General features: G+C 35.8%; 2 protein-coding genes across 7 annotated transcripts in view; both read right to left on the bottom strand.

Moving 5' to 3' along the window:
* The window catches only part of LOC125271711 (B-cell receptor CD22-like), a 51956-nt gene extending 35312 nt beyond the window's left edge, over nucleotides 1-16644 (bottom strand). Inside the window, exons 1-7 of one of the 6 annotated variants that reach the window (XR_007185700.1) lie at nucleotides 15590-15714; nucleotides 15383-15426; nucleotides 14597-15035; nucleotides 14214-14277; nucleotides 13973-14115; nucleotides 13412-13526; nucleotides 10480-11174 (exon numbers count right to left, since the gene is read on the bottom strand). Coding sequence is in view for 1 of the 6 variants with exons in the window: in XM_048195892.1 (XP_048051849.1) it covers nucleotides 2323-2493; nucleotides 2587-2670; nucleotides 2847-2901 (310 nt within the window). In the remaining 5 variants the exon portion in view is untranslated. Of the gene's footprint in view, nucleotides 1-2322; nucleotides 2494-2586; nucleotides 2671-2846; nucleotides 2910-3242; nucleotides 3407-10479; nucleotides 11175-13411; nucleotides 13527-13972; nucleotides 14132-14213; nucleotides 15036-15382; nucleotides 15427-15589 lie in introns of those variants that run through there. The other 5 variants (XR_007185698.1, XM_048195892.1, XR_007185701.1 and 2 more) reach the window with 5 other exon arrangements.
* LOC125273124 (B-cell receptor CD22-like) lies at nucleotides 4972-10139 on the bottom strand. Its single transcript, XM_048198392.1, has 8 exons — nucleotides 10127-10139; nucleotides 9573-9737; nucleotides 9251-9489; nucleotides 8896-9196; nucleotides 8732-8822; nucleotides 6913-6958; nucleotides 5484-5719; nucleotides 4972-5344 (listed from the first exon to the last, which is right to left on the bottom strand). The coding sequence occupies exons 1-8, from the start codon at nucleotides 10137-10139 to the stop codon at nucleotides 5299-5301; spliced, it is 1137 nt and encodes a 378-aa protein (XP_048054349.1). The 3' UTR covers nucleotides 4972-5298.
* Nucleotides 16645-17569: the final 925 nt, after the last annotated feature.

Raw genomic sequence — 17569 nt, forward strand, 5'->3', positions numbered from 1 at the left:
CACCCTTGTGTTGTTCTAAAGCCACACGACCTCCTTTTTTCAGAATGCTGAAAAAAATTCAACCAAAAAAAAAAAAAATCCTGCTTGCAACTGTTTAATAGCAATTAAACTGAACACAAAATGAAATGTGAACGGTGATGTTCTTCAGACATCAGAAAACATTCCCTCACAACTTGTACCATTCAGGAGTTCACAAGGCATACAACAGGGTTTGATGAGAAACCTTAGTGCAGTTTATTACTGAGTGAAAATCTTGACTTTGCATGAGAGTTTTTGAGAACAGCAGTTCAGACTGAGAACTGACAACCAGAAAACATTGAAGAAGTACAACTTTTCCTTCCTTTTTTAAAATTGTATTAATTTTTTGTGGCTGAGCTCCCTCATTGAGCTTTTTTGCCAGTTAGTGCATTTTGTGTTGATTCTTTGTGGAAATAAGTCATAAGTCACATAATTTTAACCAGTTTTTCAGACTTCTGGTTGGAGCGGCGCCATGTAAAGATGTAGAGCTGTCGAGCTCCTCATGAGCAACTAAAAAATTCCATTTATATTGCTTTTATTTTATTGCCTGATGCTGTTCACGTGAGCAGAACGACACATCCATGTGATGCTGACACAGAAGCATCACACGGATGTGTCGGCAATAATGAGCCGGCGTTTGGATGTAGAACCTGGAAATGCTGCACTGTCTATACAACGTAAACAGCATATACTGTAAAAAAAATAAATCGTAAAAAATGGTCAGTGACTGTCAGCTACGGCTGCCAAACAAACCTTAAAATTAAAGTAAAATATTCTAATTTAAGTAAAGTGTAAAAAACTTTAATAGAAATTTTCATTAAAATGTTTCTACTGAAAAACAATGTTATTTACAGGTATTCCCTGAATTATTATAATAAAACACCTTCACTGCAAAACACAATCTTTAAAAAAAAAAAAAAAAAAAAAAACGGTCAAATGACTTTCAGCAACGGCTGCCAATCAAAGCCTGTAAAATAAATGTAAAATATTCTAATTTAAATAAAGTGCAAAACACTCTTACAGAAAAAACACTGTTGTTTTACACGTATATCTTAAATTGTTACTAACAAAAGACATTCACTGTAAAATGTGAATCTCTTGTATTTAACCAGAAAGAGCACACATGAATGAATTAATATAACTATATGTTACTCCCTCTGAAAATAAAGCAATATGCAGCACAACACCAGTGTTTTCTGGCTCATCCTGGACTGAAGCACAGGCTCTACTCTCCAGCACAATGGTGACCCACAAAACACACGATACAGAAACACTTTAAATCCCAACAGAACATGAAACACTAACAGATCTCTCAAGATCTAAGCATCTTCACTTATTACAGTCCATTTTCATTCAGTTATTTCATATTAAAGTTCTTATCGAGAATTAACAGTTTCCGTTCTGGTGGTCAGAGCTTGCTTTATTTGGGCTCTTGACTCTTGACTCTTTGACATTAGAAATTAGAAAAAGAAAAAAAAAAACCTCAGATCCCTGATTAAATTATTTAATATTAGTTGTAATGTAAAATGCAAATACTACTGCAGTGCTGTAATACTATAAACAATTTTATTAACTCATTATGCAGAAAATGTTCTGTCAAAGTCATGCAGACCAGCGTATGAATCTCAACAATGGTGACAAAAAAACATCATCACAACATCACAAAACAAGCTACTAAAGTCACAAAAAAAGCTTCATTGATTGTCACCATTGTTGAGATTCATATATTGATTATTGATCCCCCCCCCCCATTTTCTACATAATGATTTATTATAATATTACTTTCAAACAAACTTCAACATCTAAAACTCTAATGTCAATAAAAACTTCTGTACACATTTGATAAAAATAAAGTTCATCTTGTTTGTAATAATGGAGCTTGACTTCAACACGATTTTCACTTTCAACCAAAATTTTATATCGGAACAATGTTGGAGTCCAGTCTCTGCTGGGAAACTTCCCGCTAAAACTTTATAAGAATGTTAGGAGATGATGTTCTATCAATGTTATCACTAAACATGTTTAGAATGTTTTTTAGAGGATGTTATCCTACCTTTCAGGAGAACATTCCGGTAACAAAAATAAATCTAGCTGCTCAAAACATTACAAGAACTTAATATAATATTCTCAGAACATTCTAGAACAATAGAATTTCTGTCTGTGGTGACCTCACATTGTGACCATAGTATGAGCACACAGTGAGTGTGTTGTGAGGTTACACTGTTAGATCACTGTGAATTCAATTTGTTGAATGAGTAATATGTGTGTTTCTGTGGTCTATTTCTGAGAGTTCACTAGTTTTACCTGTGACATCAAGCTGAACTCCAGGAATCCCCATCCAATTTCCACCATCAATGTTTGTAGTAAATCTGCAGTAGTAGACGTGTTTATCAGCTTCTGTTACTTTCGTCAAAGTGATGCTGTGAGTGTCTTTATCTTCACTCAAACACTGAATCCCTCCTCTCTCCTCTGGATCTGAACACAGATCAGGTGATTCTCCATCAGTTACAACATGTTTGGTCCAGAAGGCTGTTCTGATCACATGACCATGAGGATATTTTAAAGTACAGGATATTTTCACTTTTGTTCCCTTTAATGCACAAACATATGAAGGGCTGTAATTCACTCCCCGATCCTGCTGACCATCAACCCCTGAAACACAGAAACGAGAAATGAAGAGACTTTCAGGTGTTTTAAACAAATAACTTTTCACTTTTGACCATTTTTATGTCAGCTGACAGTAAAACACTGATGTCAGTTTGTAAGTGTGAAGATCTCAGTCATCTTTTGTTCAAATATCTGTATAGTGAGTGAAACTGAAGACTCACCCGCAGTCATGATCACTACGATCAGAGGAAGAGACTTTATGAGAGACGACACCATAGTGACTTCTGCAATCAGAAAACTGACAATTATCACATTATGAGCCTCATCTCTATACAACATCACAAACTCTATTTGACAGATAAAGCACATGATGATTTCAGAATAATTCACGGCTCATTGAAGGCTTGACGTGAACTGATGATGTTTCTCATGTCAGGCCTCGTGTGTCTAAAGAGCTTCACACAATATTTACACATGAATCTACAACAGATATTGAGCTTCTGGAGCTCAAATCACTTCATCAAATCAACATTCACCTAAAACAGTTTGATAAATATCAGTTGTAGCCCTACTGAATTATTTTAACTCATAAACAATAATGGTAACAATGTTCTTACCGCTCTGCAGTGTCAGTGTGTCAGTGTCGACGCACAAATGACAAAATCATCATCAGTTTAAGCCGTCAAACGCCTGCAGTTTTCACACTTTATAAAGTGCAGCTAAATGTTGGTCTTCCTCTTCTTGGTGATGTGTGACCATCATCTCAACTACACAAGAACAACTGGAGAAGAGAGTTAATGTCTCCAGATGTCAAACACAAGCTTTATCTCTGTAGAGCTCACTATTGTTAAATCTTTGTGAGAGAATATGTGAAAGATGTTTGCTTTGAGAAAGAACAGTTAAAGATGAGCAGCATCAGAGGTCAAGCTTTACCACTCTTAGTTTCACTTCCTCTTCCTCTTTCTCACACAAACTTTGTGTTTGACACATGAAGTGGTGGACGACACACACACACACACTCGTACCACAGTCTTAACCATCAGCAACTACATTGTGTTTAAGTGGGTCAGTGCCAGTTTCTGACAGAAAACACATGCATTGAGACACCAGACTGACAACAGATACAGGAAAAATAGTATTGACAGTCCAAAAAAACACAAATACATTATTTATATATATATATATATATATATATATATATATATATATATATATATATATATATATATATATATGGTGGAATTGAATTCACTACTCACTTCCATTGACTTTACTGTCATCTAGTGGCCAAAAAGATGTAGTGCACTTTACTGCCCATCACTGCAGCTGTTTTTACATCTGGACTCGTGTGTATAAAACTTCTCAGAAATGTTATTGAGAGTTGTCTTTATCTTTGACTAAAGTGTTAAAAATGTTACAAGGACTTTTTTAAGAGTAGGAGACTTTTATAAAGAAGCTAAAAGCAACTGTTAGTAAAGTGTAAGACTGATTCTTAAGTGCTGTTTCATTTGTTTCATTTGTGATGATGAAATGAAACATGAAATTGTGCAGACATTATTATAAGAAATTATGAACACATGCAAAACGAGAGGACCAATGAAATATTAAAAACGGATTATGTTTTTATTAGTCAATGTGTGCTTTTTTTCTTTCTTTCTTTTTTTAGCTTTTAGTTTTTCTGAAACCTGTAGCTGTAGTTTGGCTTTTTGCCAAAAATGTTGTCAGATAAATACTTTTCTTAGTTTAGTGTTTTACTCTTCCCTCATATTTTAAAACATTTAAATAATATAAACATAAAAAATATAAATACTTTAATCATATTTTGATGGTTTGAGCAAAATTGTTGTGTCATTAAAAACCCCTTCGCACATCAGTTTTGGTCACTACTATCTGTTTGGTGTGGTAAGTTTAGCACTAGTGCTCTTTAAGAGCCTGTTTACTGTGACTGATGAGCTCAAATCATCACCACTGCTGCATTCTTACAGTCACCAAAACATGTAATTACTGTTTTCATTTCTACAGTCAGAGCATTGATTTATAGAGTGGGAGAAGTTATTACATTTAAAGTTGTAAAAAGTTTATTCAAAGTTATTACATTTATTATAATGTATTAAATGTATTAATTATTGTTTAAGTAATACTACATTTATTTAAATTTATTACATTTCTTATTAGGTCAGAAAGCATGTGTCTCTTCTACCATCTTGTTACTAGGTTAGGAGACCTCTCCAGCTCTCCTAAATAAATTAGTCTTGACACTTTATGAATCACTCTTAAATCTAGGAAATGCCTGAAATTGTTTGAGATTCAGTTTCATTCAGACAGTTCACTCGTGCACTGTAGCGGTTTTTCATATTGTATCTGGATACTTTATTACACAAAAAAAAAGCGCTGGATGAAGTGATATTTACAGTCCACAATATGTATGCGATGAAGCAGCTGCAGCTTGTGAATAAGCAACACACTCTGGTAAAAACAATTTATACAGACCATCTATATCTAAAACAGTAACACACACACACAAAAGAGCTTCACTCGGAAATAAATCACTAAATGGCAGTAAAGTTAGTTGCAACTTCCATTTCACGCCTCATTCAGGAGATTTCAGATGAGGAGTTTGTCGACACGATGTTTTCAGCAGTTCAGATGTTTGTGATCAGATGCTCAAATTCTTCATGTGACATTGATGCTGCTGTAGATCACAGAGGAATCATCCGATCTGTTCAATAAGTGTAAAAAACACTAAATAAGATGAACCAGATGAATGCGTACACATGAAACACTGTTCCTCTGAGTTTAGGGTTCGTTCACATCTGTAACCGTATCGAGTGAAGTGTAAATAATGAAGTGCGCCTCACCTGACAGAGTCAGCAGGACAGAGATCCCTCACATCTCCAGACGGACCTTCAGCCTTCACACTCGTGTTCCCTGTGTTTCTGTGGTGATGGACGCTGGCGTACTGAAGCTCGTTTTCATCTCCAGCGCTCTGATGCTTCCTGGGTCTCTTGTGATCGATGCTTGAGTAGATCACGTCATTCTGAACGCCTGAATCACTCGTGCTCATCTGATCCGTCACCGCTGCGCTGCTGTTCTCCTGAATAAACACAGTCCAGATCATCATGTTGGGATTCTGCCACGTAAGACATGGAACAAAATTCCTGACTGAAAATTTAGTCCTAACCCTATCCATATTCCTAAACTTAACCCTACCTATAAGTTATCCCTAAAATCAGAGGGAAATGATGGTGAATAACACTGATGTAGAAGCTCCTAACACTGATTTTAAAGGATTAGTTCACTTTTAAATAAACTTTTTCTGATAATTTACTCACCCCCATGTCATCCAAGATGTCCATGTCTTTCTTTCTTCAGTCGAAAAGAAAGTAATGTTTTTGATGAAAACATTCCAGGATTTTTCTCCTTATAGTGGACTTGAATGGGCACCAAATGTTTGAAGGTCAAAATTAGTTTCACTGCAGCTTCAAATTGTTCAACACGATCTCAGACGAGAAATAATGGTCTTATCTAGAGAAACCATTGCTCATTTTCTGAAAAAAATTGAAAATTATTTAAGTTTTAACCTTAAATGCTCATCTTGAACTAGCTCTCTTCTTCTTCTCCTCCATTTGAATTCCAGCAGTGTAGATGCTGCTAAGTTTATTACTGCCCTCCACAGGTCAAAGTTTGAACTAATTTTTATATGCAATATGCTAGTTCAATAGTATATAACAATTAGTTCAAACTTTGACCTGTGGAGGGCAGTAATACACTTAGCAGCATCTACACTGCTGGAATTCAAATGGAGGAGAAGAAGAAGAGAGCTAGTTCAAGATGAGCATTTAAGGTTAAAACTTAAATAATTTTCAATTTTTTTCAGAAAATGAGCAATGGTTTCTCTAGATAAGACCCTTATTTCTCGTCTGAGATCGTGTTGAACAATTTGAAGCTGCAGTGAAACTAATTTTGACCTTCAATCGTTTGGTGCCCATTCAAGTCCACTATAAGGAGAAAAATCCTGGAATGTTTTCATCAAAAACTTTAATTTCTTTTCGACTGAAGAAAGAAAGACATGAACATCTTGGATGACATGGGGGTGAGTAAATTATCAGGAAAAGTTTATTTAAAAGTGGACTAATCCTTTAAGCCTGAACTTGACATGAACTGTAAACTTGTTCCTCAAATCTGATTGGCTGATGGGAATGTTGATCCAGGAACATGTTATAATTTGTGAAATTGCGTTCACCCATTGGGATCATAATTGCCTGAAAAAGTGCTGAAATAAGACACCTGTTTTGAAACGCCACCTCTGACGCCAGTATCTCCTGTTTTCCTACTGGAGAGAAGAACAATATTTATAGAAACATACACACAGTAAAATCCCCAGTGTTAAATTAACATCCAAAGTGTACATATGAGTTCATCTTGCTGGGTGTTAAAGTATCACTGAAGCAGTGTTAAAGTTAATGAGATAATTGATTGATGATTGAGTGATGATTGACAATTACTGGAGACACCTGATGTTAATAAGCAGAAACACTGAAGAAACAACAAGAGAAAAAGAGAGAGACACAACAACTACAACTGACTTCCAGCCATTAAACATTATTACACTTATTATTGACCAGTTTGATTTGATTTCTGTCATACATCAACAAAAGTTCTTATTGAGAATTAACAGATGTTTAGATGTTAATGTTTTAATGAAAGTTTAGTTTGAAGTCACCATGATGGTGAAAAGCATTTCCTTTAGTTGGGCTCTTGACTTGTTTATTAACATTAATTTATCTCTGGCTGCTCCAACTTTGTGTTTGTAGAGCACATTTGTTATGGCCAGAGAAACTCTGATCTGAGCTGTATTTCCCAAAAGTGCTGTGAGCCAAAGTTCATCAATTTAGGTTTACAATGCTTTGGGAATCACAGTCATAATGGTTGTGTTTTCTCATTGTGAAATGGCCAGATTCATTGGTGACATCCAGTATTAACTAGTCATGTAGATGTTATATTATTTCTTTATAGTAAATCTCTGTTACCGTTTGAGATCCAGCAGAGCTTTTATGATCTGAAGGGTTTTTTTTTAAACACACATCAAGAACAGACAGACATCAAGAATCAGCATATGACCCTCAACAATGGTGACAATGAAACAAAGTGCTTCATGTTGCAGTGCATGATGGGAGCCACCAATCAAAACTCATCCATGGCTCCCATCATGCATTGCTGCATGAATAAATTATGCATCTAAATTGTCCTGTAATTTTCGTAGATTGTTCATGTTTGCTTTTATTTTTCTGTTGTTTTGTTGTGACAGTAGCTTGTTTTGTGATGTTCAGAGTTGATCTGTTTGTCAGTATTTTGTATTTATCGTCACCGTTCTTGAGAATCAGATGCTGATTCTTGATGTCTGTGTGTGTTTAAACGCTGAAGCTTCAGTGCATGATATAATATTCTTAAAAAAAAAAGACATCCTGCTGTTGGATCTCAAGCTGTAAAATCACAGGACTACAATCATTAATACTAAAGCTACACATCAAGCACACAGTCAGAGATTTAGACTCTAAACGACATCAGGCCATCACATGATGATTATATCATCATCAAATTATATTGTGACCAGATCATATTTTCTCTGACCATTACAAATGTGCTTTACAAACACAAAGTTGGAGCAGCCAGAGAAAAACTAATAATAAAAGGTAAAGAGTCAAGAGCCCAACTAAAGCAAACGCTGACCTCTTTCATGGTGACTTGAAATGAAACATTCATAAAACATTAATTAACACCTTTTTTCTCTCTTTCCTTCAATGATTCTGCTTATTATCATCAGGTGTCTCCACTAATTGTCAATCATCACTCAATCATCAATCAATTATCTCATTAACTTTAACACTGCTTCAGTGTTACTTTTTAACACCCGGCAAGATGGACTCATATGTACACTTTGGGGTGTTAATTTAACACTGGGGATTTTACTGTGCAGTATCCTTGTCATGGAAATGTGAAGATTAAAAGTGAAAATACATCATTAAAAGTGTCATAAAAGTAATGAATATGATTTGTGATTTATATAAGTTATAAATATGTATGTTCCACAGCAGTTTTCTCGTACCTTATGATCTTTATTACTACAACAATAATGCAGATGCAGATGAGCGCAGCCCCGATTCCAGCAGCTGCATAGAGACCTGCGGTCCGTCCACCTGAGTGAAGAGAAACATCATTCACACGACTGATAAAGACACCAGCATAAGAGCCAACGGCACAAATCAATACCTGCAAATGATACAGAAAGAGACACAGACGCTGATCTCTGAGATCCATATTTATTCTGAGCCTCACAGTAGAAGCGTCCACTGAAACTGGAGCTAAAGCTGGAGATGCTGAAACTCTGTCCAGATCCAACAGCTGAGGTTTCATCCTCCTTAAACCAGCTGAAGTTCAGAGCAGGAGGGTTTGAATCACTGCTGCAGTTCAGAGTCACTGAATCTCCTGACACTATTTCACCAGACGGACTGATGGACACTGAGACGCTCTTTGGAGGATCTGAAAAAGAGTAAGAATGACTTACAGTCGATCATTTGATCAGTCTGGATTGAACTGAAAGGTGAAAGTGTGTGGTACATCTGACGCTGAGAGTGACGGCAGGAGTCGGCAGATGTTCCTGATCTCTCGCTGCACAGCTGTAGTTTCCCGTATCATCACTGCTGACCGACTGCAGCAACAGCTGATTCGTGCCGCTCCGTTCTGATAAACGCTTGCCGTTTTTATACCAGATAAAGTCTGTTCCTGAGAGGATACAGGTGCTCTTACAGAATAAAACAGGTGAATCTTTCTCAACGACCTCTTCAGGAATCTCCACTCTGAGCTCTGAAATCACAGACAAAACAGATTTAATATTTATATGAAAGAACAGAGTCAAATCTGTCAGTGCAATATCAGTTTGACTGTACCTGTGACTCTGAGCTCGATCCCAGGAAAACCAAGATATTTTTGTTTTTCTTTATTTGTCACAATTCTGAGGCAGTACCTTCCTTCATCCTCATGTCTCACATTACTGAGAGTGAGAACGAATGTTTTGTCTTTATTGGGGAAGTACTGAACTCTGTCTCTGTAATCTGGAAGAGTCAACAGATTTATGTTTTCTTGATCTTTAACTGGGTTTAAGGTCCAATATATCTCTGTCACAGTGAGATGATCTGGGTGTTTATAAGTGCCTGATAAACTTGTTGTTGAACCCTTTAGGACACATTTCATCATATTTGAGTACTGAATCTCCCATTCCTGACTGCAAATCCCTGGAAAATATAAAACAGGCAAATACAGATTTTGACCATACTGTGTTTGTGTTTTTACTTTTCTCAAGATCACAGAAACAGTTCTTCTACTTCAGGATTTGCTTTGCTTGTTATATAGTTAATAAAACATTGCTTTACTCTTCAGGTTTAGTAATTGTAATCATCCACAAGACAAAATACAACAACATCAACATAGAGATTGTTAGTACGATCAGCAGACATCTTATATGTCACAAATATATCACAAATACAAATATAATAAACACTTTACACAAACAAAAAAATGGCATCAATAGCCAGTATTTACACTCACTAAAAAATGTTAGGTTAAAAATAACCCAACTATGGGTTAACATAGCACCTTCCCAACTGTGGGTTATTTTTAACCCAATGGTTGGGTTAAAAGCCAGTTGGGTTAAAAAATAACCCAACAGTTGGGTTAAAAATAACCCACAGTTGGGAAGGTGCTATGTTAACCCATAGTTGGGTTACTTGTTGGGTTATTTACTAACTATGACTATTAACTTTTATTCATGACATTATTTTAATATATAAAATACACTTTGTTTTCTAGATTGTTTATTTGTATAAAATATGTTTTAACAAATATATTTTAAATTACAAATGAAATATTGTGGAGCCATTTAATGTAAATATAAGTGTACATATTAAATTCAAAACACACAAGTGTAAATCAATTCAAAACCTATGCAAATTCGTACAAACATTACACATTCAAAACCTACACAAACATGTACAGAGTAAACTCAAAACATAAATAAAATATGTATACAGAACACAAAAATTCAAAATGAACATTATTTAAACCTACACAAAAGTGTACAGTAAATATTAAATTCAAAACCTATAAATTTGCAAACAGTACACAATTAAAACCTATATTTAAAACTTTCGCAACCATGTAAACTCAAAACATGCATAAAATATGCACATATACAGAACACACAAATACAAAATGAACACTAAATGAAAAACTACGAGTACACATAAATTCATAACATTAAATCCTTCAATAAATAAACATATCGCGTACAGCAGGCGCTTAAGGTCCGCAATAAGGTCGGCCACAGGTAGGAATAATGGAATAGGACTCTGGTTCTATTTTGTGGGTCAACACTGTACATTGTATGCATTGATGTGTTAAAAACTTGGGAGTTCTCTTTGTCCTCAAGGCATCAAGTCATGTGGATCCTGGCTTGTCTCACTGCTCAGGTAATGCATTATATTAGTGCCAACCTTCAAAGAATAAGTAAAGTTTAGTTGGCATGCACTGTGACAACATAAGCAATGTAAAATTATGTAAAAGTTACACTGAAGCAGTGCTATACTGAATTAAAATATAGTCACTGCATTACACCTGCTGTTAAAGGGTTAGTTCACCCCCCCCCCCCCATGTAAAATTTTACATTTTACATAAAGGGGGGAGGGGGGTCTAATGCTATTTCATGTATTCTGACTTATTTACACTGTTAAAGAGTTGTATTCCCATGCTAAACATGGCCAAAATTTCAAAACACGAGTTGGATGGTTTCGGATAGTTTTTTTCGAGCATGGCCCTTTATCGTATCCCTTATCACATAATAAAGGGCGGAATTCCTTGTATGGGCACTTCTCTCTGATAAAGAGCACGCCCATCAACGCATTTCGTTCGGGATACGGAAGCTGAGAGATTTTTCAACAGTGGTCACCAAAGAAGTGTGTTTTTGGTTGTGATGGAAAGATTGCCTTTTTCAGCTTCCCAGAGAGCACAGCGTTAAGGGAACAGTGGATGAAGTTTCAGGGCTCGACAATAAGGACTGCCCGATGGCCCGGGGCCAGTGTGAACGATGCTCGGGACAGTAGACGGAACGGTCACTTGTCTGATCGGGCCAGTGTTGTAGGGTATGCGATATATATCGTCTATGTCTATGATATCGCAATTGTTGATTTAACGATCTGAAATTATCAAGTATGTCCCTCAATTTACAAAACCAAACAAAAACACACCCATTGAGCGCACGCATGCAATATGTGACATAGTCTAGTAACAGTTAGGTTAGACTAGTGCGCATGCATATTTAGAGTGTAAATATTCACTGTGCGTGGTTTAGTCTATTAAAATGCCTTTAGAATGACCCAGAATTCAAGGTAAAGGGCAAAAATGCTCCAGTATATCTTTTATATTTATATCACTTAATATAGTTAACCAGTATTACACAGCGCCATTTTTCTCCAAATATCAACAATTACAAATGTGATATTGATTTTATTCGGTGTACAGTTTAAAGGTCCCGTTTTTCGTGGTTTTTTGAAGCTTTGATTGTGTTTATAGTGTGCAATATAACATGTGTTCATGTTTCGCGTGTAAAAAAACACAGTATTTTTCACATAATTTACTTATCTGTATACCGCTGTTTCCACTGTCATAAAAACGGGCTGATGACTTCCTTGTTCTATGAAGTCCCTCCTTCAGAAACACGTAACGAGTTCTGACTGTGCCAGCGGTTCCTGTGTTGTGATTCGACAGCAGTTTAGCGAACCTTGCCCGGAAAGGTCACGCCTCTTACCATAACGTGGAGATGCACGCGCTCAGTGTTATTGTAAACATGTCTTTAATTTTACCCTATCAATTTGAGCCGGAATCAGACCCGGTGATTGGACTGCGGGATGAAAATAACAGCGTTTCGACGACATGGCGACAAACACACTCTACAAACGCAACTCTTGTGTATTCCTGTGGGCGGAGGTTAGTCAAAAAACTGTTTTAGTGACGTCATTAAAGAAGGAAGTAGAGGGATGTAGTCCAAACTGGCCGTTCGATGTAGGCAACTTCTGTTAAATAAAATATCTCGCTTGGCATTGAACTTTGAGCTTTAAAATTTCACAGATTTTATTTATACTCTAACAACAACATTACACACTAACTAAAGTTTGAAACATGGGATCACGAAAAACGGGACCTTTAATGAACAATAACTTAATATCAATGGACTTTCATTTTAGACACTAAATCGCCTGTTTCACTCTATTTCGCCAACGAAAATAGTTCCAAACAAAGTCCACAGAATTGTTTTGCGTCTCTGAGCACTGATCAATCCTGAATCGATCAGCCGTTTGAATGAATCGGTTGAATTCAGTTGAATCTCAATGACTCGCTCATTAGCAGGGACTTGCTGCCACCTACTGGCGGGTTTAATTTCAGGTTTAAAGTGTCTTTTCATTTTTTAAATAATTTCAAATAACCCTTCTGGGCCTTAAACATTTTAGTTGCGTGGACTCTTAATGGAGGGACAGAAATTTCTTTAAATATCTTTAAAAAGATTTTGATTTGCGTTCCAAAGATGAGTGAAGGTCTTATAGTTGTGGAACAACATGAGGGTGAGAAATTAATGACAGAATTTTCATTTTTGGGTAAACTAACACATTAACAAGCAGAATCAATACAGAGCAGTGTAATTTATCAAAGCTAATTTTGCAGTGTTGCTTTTACTTACAGAGTGATTGTCAGTTAAGCTGTGCTTCATTTCAGCACCATTTTCCCAACTGTGAGACATGGCGATGATGGCAGGACAGCGGGAAGGGTTTTGAAGGCAGTTTCTCCATGACCATCTTTGAAAGACAAGTTTAAAAAAAAAATATTTATACCATGTGTGTGTGGACAAATTTCACAAGCATGACATGGTCAATACATTTTTTCCCAAAATAAAACAACCCTTCACTATTCTGAACATCATTAAACTCAGCATTCCATTTCTTCAATAGTTTTTGTTCCAAAGCATCAAATCCATGCAGTTTGTTGAGGTGTTGTACATCTAATGAACACATTAGCTTGGCTGTGAGGACTTCTTGCGTTCTTTTGATACTAAATCGTTGTCAGTCATTAAACAACTTGGATTCTATTTAAATTAAAACATAATGTATTAAAATGAAGGAAGACAACTGAGAAAAAAACAAAACAAGAGTAATAAACTGTACCCCAGTGTTTCCCAAACAACCTGGTTCTGTAGTAGCCCTAGCACTGGACATTTTGTCTCTCTAATCCTGATTTAACTTACCAGCTTGTTAGCAGAGAGACTCCAAGGCCGGAAAAGGGTGTCAGATAAGGAAGACATCAAAAATGTGTATTGCTGGGGATAATCTAGGACCAGTTGAGAACCACGGTCATCCAGCAGCATAAAACTTTCATCCACTTCTTGCTCTGTGTTACAATAAAACTAAAATATTTTAGTATATAAATAAATACTAAAAATATTGTCAGTATTTTAAAAAAAGTTGTCACTTATTTAAATAGCTTACCTTCAAATGTTTCCATTAAATAGCAGGTTGTTGTAGTCTTTGCTTCACAAATTATTCCATTTGTCTAAAACACAAGTATAAACACATTTAGTACAACACAAATGCAAGAACTAACATAACGTTAGCTTCATAAGAAATAATAGTACAAAGATGCTTCAGATACCCCTGTAATACATTTACATGCATTACTATATAGAACATGCATTATTAATATACCACATTTCTGCAAATACCAGATTTGCAGTTAGTGTTACTACAGTAAATCTAATAAACAGTAAGTTATTTATCGATAACTACTCATGAACTAATCGTTCATTGGTTGCACAACGTTTTTCCAGCTTTTGCATAGAAGCTGTTGGGAATATTGCGCTCTTTCATCTTACAATATCTTAGATTTTAGCGAATTCAAACAGCACTGTTGTGGTGCTGGTGCCGTATGATCGAGGATCGATGACCGAGCTCGCGCTGCGTAGGCCGAGCTGATAAACGGTCCGTGCGGCGCGGCTCGGCTCAAACGGCACTTTCGTTCCGCATTTCTAAAAGATCTGTACAAAAAAAGTAAGTTACATTTTTAAAGCCTGAAGCTCAATTTTAGTTGTCATATTATGAAAGATTATCACGAAGACCGTAAAACATGCGTAATATTGGATAGTGATTGCGGAGACCTACTCTTCCTTAGTAAAAATATAAAATTCAGTTGTAGAATATACGTAAGTTAATGTTTCACTACACAATACCTAATGTTATAAAAGTTTTATATACGAAAACGACATGGCTTACCTTCATAATCAGGCTGCAGCAGCTTCTTTCCGTTGACTGTCCCTGGACCGTTAAAATTTGAACCGTCACGGGATCCGCATTTAACCCAACAGATGGGTTATTAATAAAAATAACCCAACGATTTTAAAAATGACCCAACATTTTTGGTAAATAACCCAACCTAGTGACCCAATATGTGTAACCCAACGGTTGGGTTAATAAAATAACCCAACGTTTTTTAAGCGTCTAAAAAGACTAATTTGATCTGTTACTATATATTGAAGTGTCTGTATCAGTTTAGCAGAACTGTGAACTCTACACTTTCTTGATATTAAATACAGACAAAACATCCTGAAAGATGGAGGTTTCTTCAGTGTGTGTGTGAAAATATGAATTATATTCAGACTCACCAGGAATCACAAGCAGAGAAATCAGAGAGAAAAGACGAAACATTCTGGAAGACACGAGGAAGATTGTTACAATTACAAAAATATAAAACTTTTGTTTGCATGAGGAGATACATATGAAACAAGTACTTAATATATCATATTCAATAATCTCTCTATTGAAACTGTAGAAATACTTGTTTTTTGCATTGTAAAATATATCTGTCCTACCTTACTTTCATCTGCAGTGTTTGTGTGTAAAAATGACTCTATGATCTGAATGCAGTAGTTTAACTGTTTTCACACATCCTGTCTCTCTTCACTTCCTCTGAATGAGTGCAAAACCCTCACAGTCACATGACACTTGTGCAGATTTACACACACACATATATATATATATATATATATATATATATATATATATATATATATATATATTCATATGTGCATGTGTGTGTGTGTATACAGACAATTTTTTGAAAATATGATTTAGCAAACCGTGATGAAAATGTCTGACAAATGCCTTACAGAAGTCGCTCAAGCCTCTTTGAATCAGTATTAATGCATTAATTCAGTCACAGAGGAGCTGAACTGAAGTTCACTGAAATACTGTGGAAACTCAGACAATGTGACGTTCACATGCACTGGAAAAATGACACTTCCTCTTTTCTTTTTTAGTATATACTGATGCAAGATAAATGTGTAACATCTCGTCTTGAGGAACAGCTTCTCTTTGACTTCATCTAAACATCATCAACACAAACACAAATCAGCAGATATTTCACATAAACAGAGTCAAAGATTTGATGATTTAATAACTGATAATTGACTGTAATCCTATAGCTATACTGTAATTTAGTGAATGTGTTTAACTATATTGAGCTCAAGATGCTCTCACGGTGTAAAGTCAAACGGGCTCTTACAGAAGGTGTTTCTGGGGTTTGATGTCATGAGGCGTGTGAACTGAAGCTCAATGTGCTGAACGAAAAGAAGAAGCTCTTGACCAGTTTCACCAGCTCTTTCAGAACAAGACTTTGGGCCTTTATAGGTTACAAAAGTGGTGCAAAAACACTGTGAGATGAAAGACAAAGTTGCAGTGACATTCTTCTTATATACTGTTAAAATCACTAATAATTTTATTTTAAAGAACAGATTTGTTTTTATTGTTTACTCTTATAGGTCTACTGAGCATCTCAAACGCGTTTATTGTGTAGCAGTAGAACTCTGAATATTCCACACACGTCACTGTTGATGAATGTTTATTTTTAATTATTATAAATATTATTTTAGTTTTTTTGATCAGCACCTCGGACAGCGCGTCACTGCACACCTCTACAGCCTCACCGACCTGAAGCTGACCCTCTAGAGGAAGATACATGTAACTGCACCACATTATCATAGCGAGTGGAATGACTATGAAGAAATATATTTCTTAACTAGTCTCTGAAAGTGCCTCTAAAATCAGCCTATAGACAAGCCTGACAAAACTGAGAGACCAGCTATAAGACCAAACAGATTTCGCCCCCCTTTGACGACTATAGTATTTATTTTTCCTACTATGGCAGTAAATGTGGAGCGAGATCTGTTTGGATACTGACATTCTTCCAAATATCTTTCTTTGTGTTCAGCAGAACAAAGAAATTCACACAGGTTTGAGGGTGAGTAAATGATGACAATTTTCATTTTTGAGTGAACTATCCCTTTAAGCTTAAAGTTATTTAGGCGCGTTCGCGTGACCATAGCAACAGTCCTCTTAAAGGGATAGTTCACCCAAAAATGAAAATTGTCATCATTTACTCACCCTCAAGTTGTTCAAAATCTGTATAATTTTCTTTCTTTGTTCTGTTGAACACAAAGAAAGATATTTTGAAGAAAGTTTGTAACCAGGCCACTTTGGGGCACCATTGACTTCCACAGTAGGAAAAAACTACTATGGAAGTCAATGGTGCCCTAAAACTGTTCAGTTTAACACATTCTTCAAAATATCTTCCTTTGTGTTCAACAGAACAAATAAATTCATACAGATTTTGAACTTGAGGGTGAGTAAATGATGACTGAATTTTCATTTTTGGGTGAACTATCCCTTTAAAAAAAAAAAATTTCTCTGTTTGATCAGTGTTGCACAGAATATCAACAAAACAGCCGCTATTTATCACTGAAAACAGCCGATAGAAATAACTTTTTAAAATAATCACTGCTGAAGATTCACTG

This window comes from Megalobrama amblycephala, linkage group LG7 (genome assembly GCF_018812025.1).
Source record: "Megalobrama amblycephala isolate DHTTF-2021 linkage group LG7, ASM1881202v1, whole genome shotgun sequence".
NCBI classification, from domain to species: Eukaryota; Metazoa; Chordata; class Actinopteri; order Cypriniformes; family Xenocyprididae; genus Megalobrama; species Megalobrama amblycephala.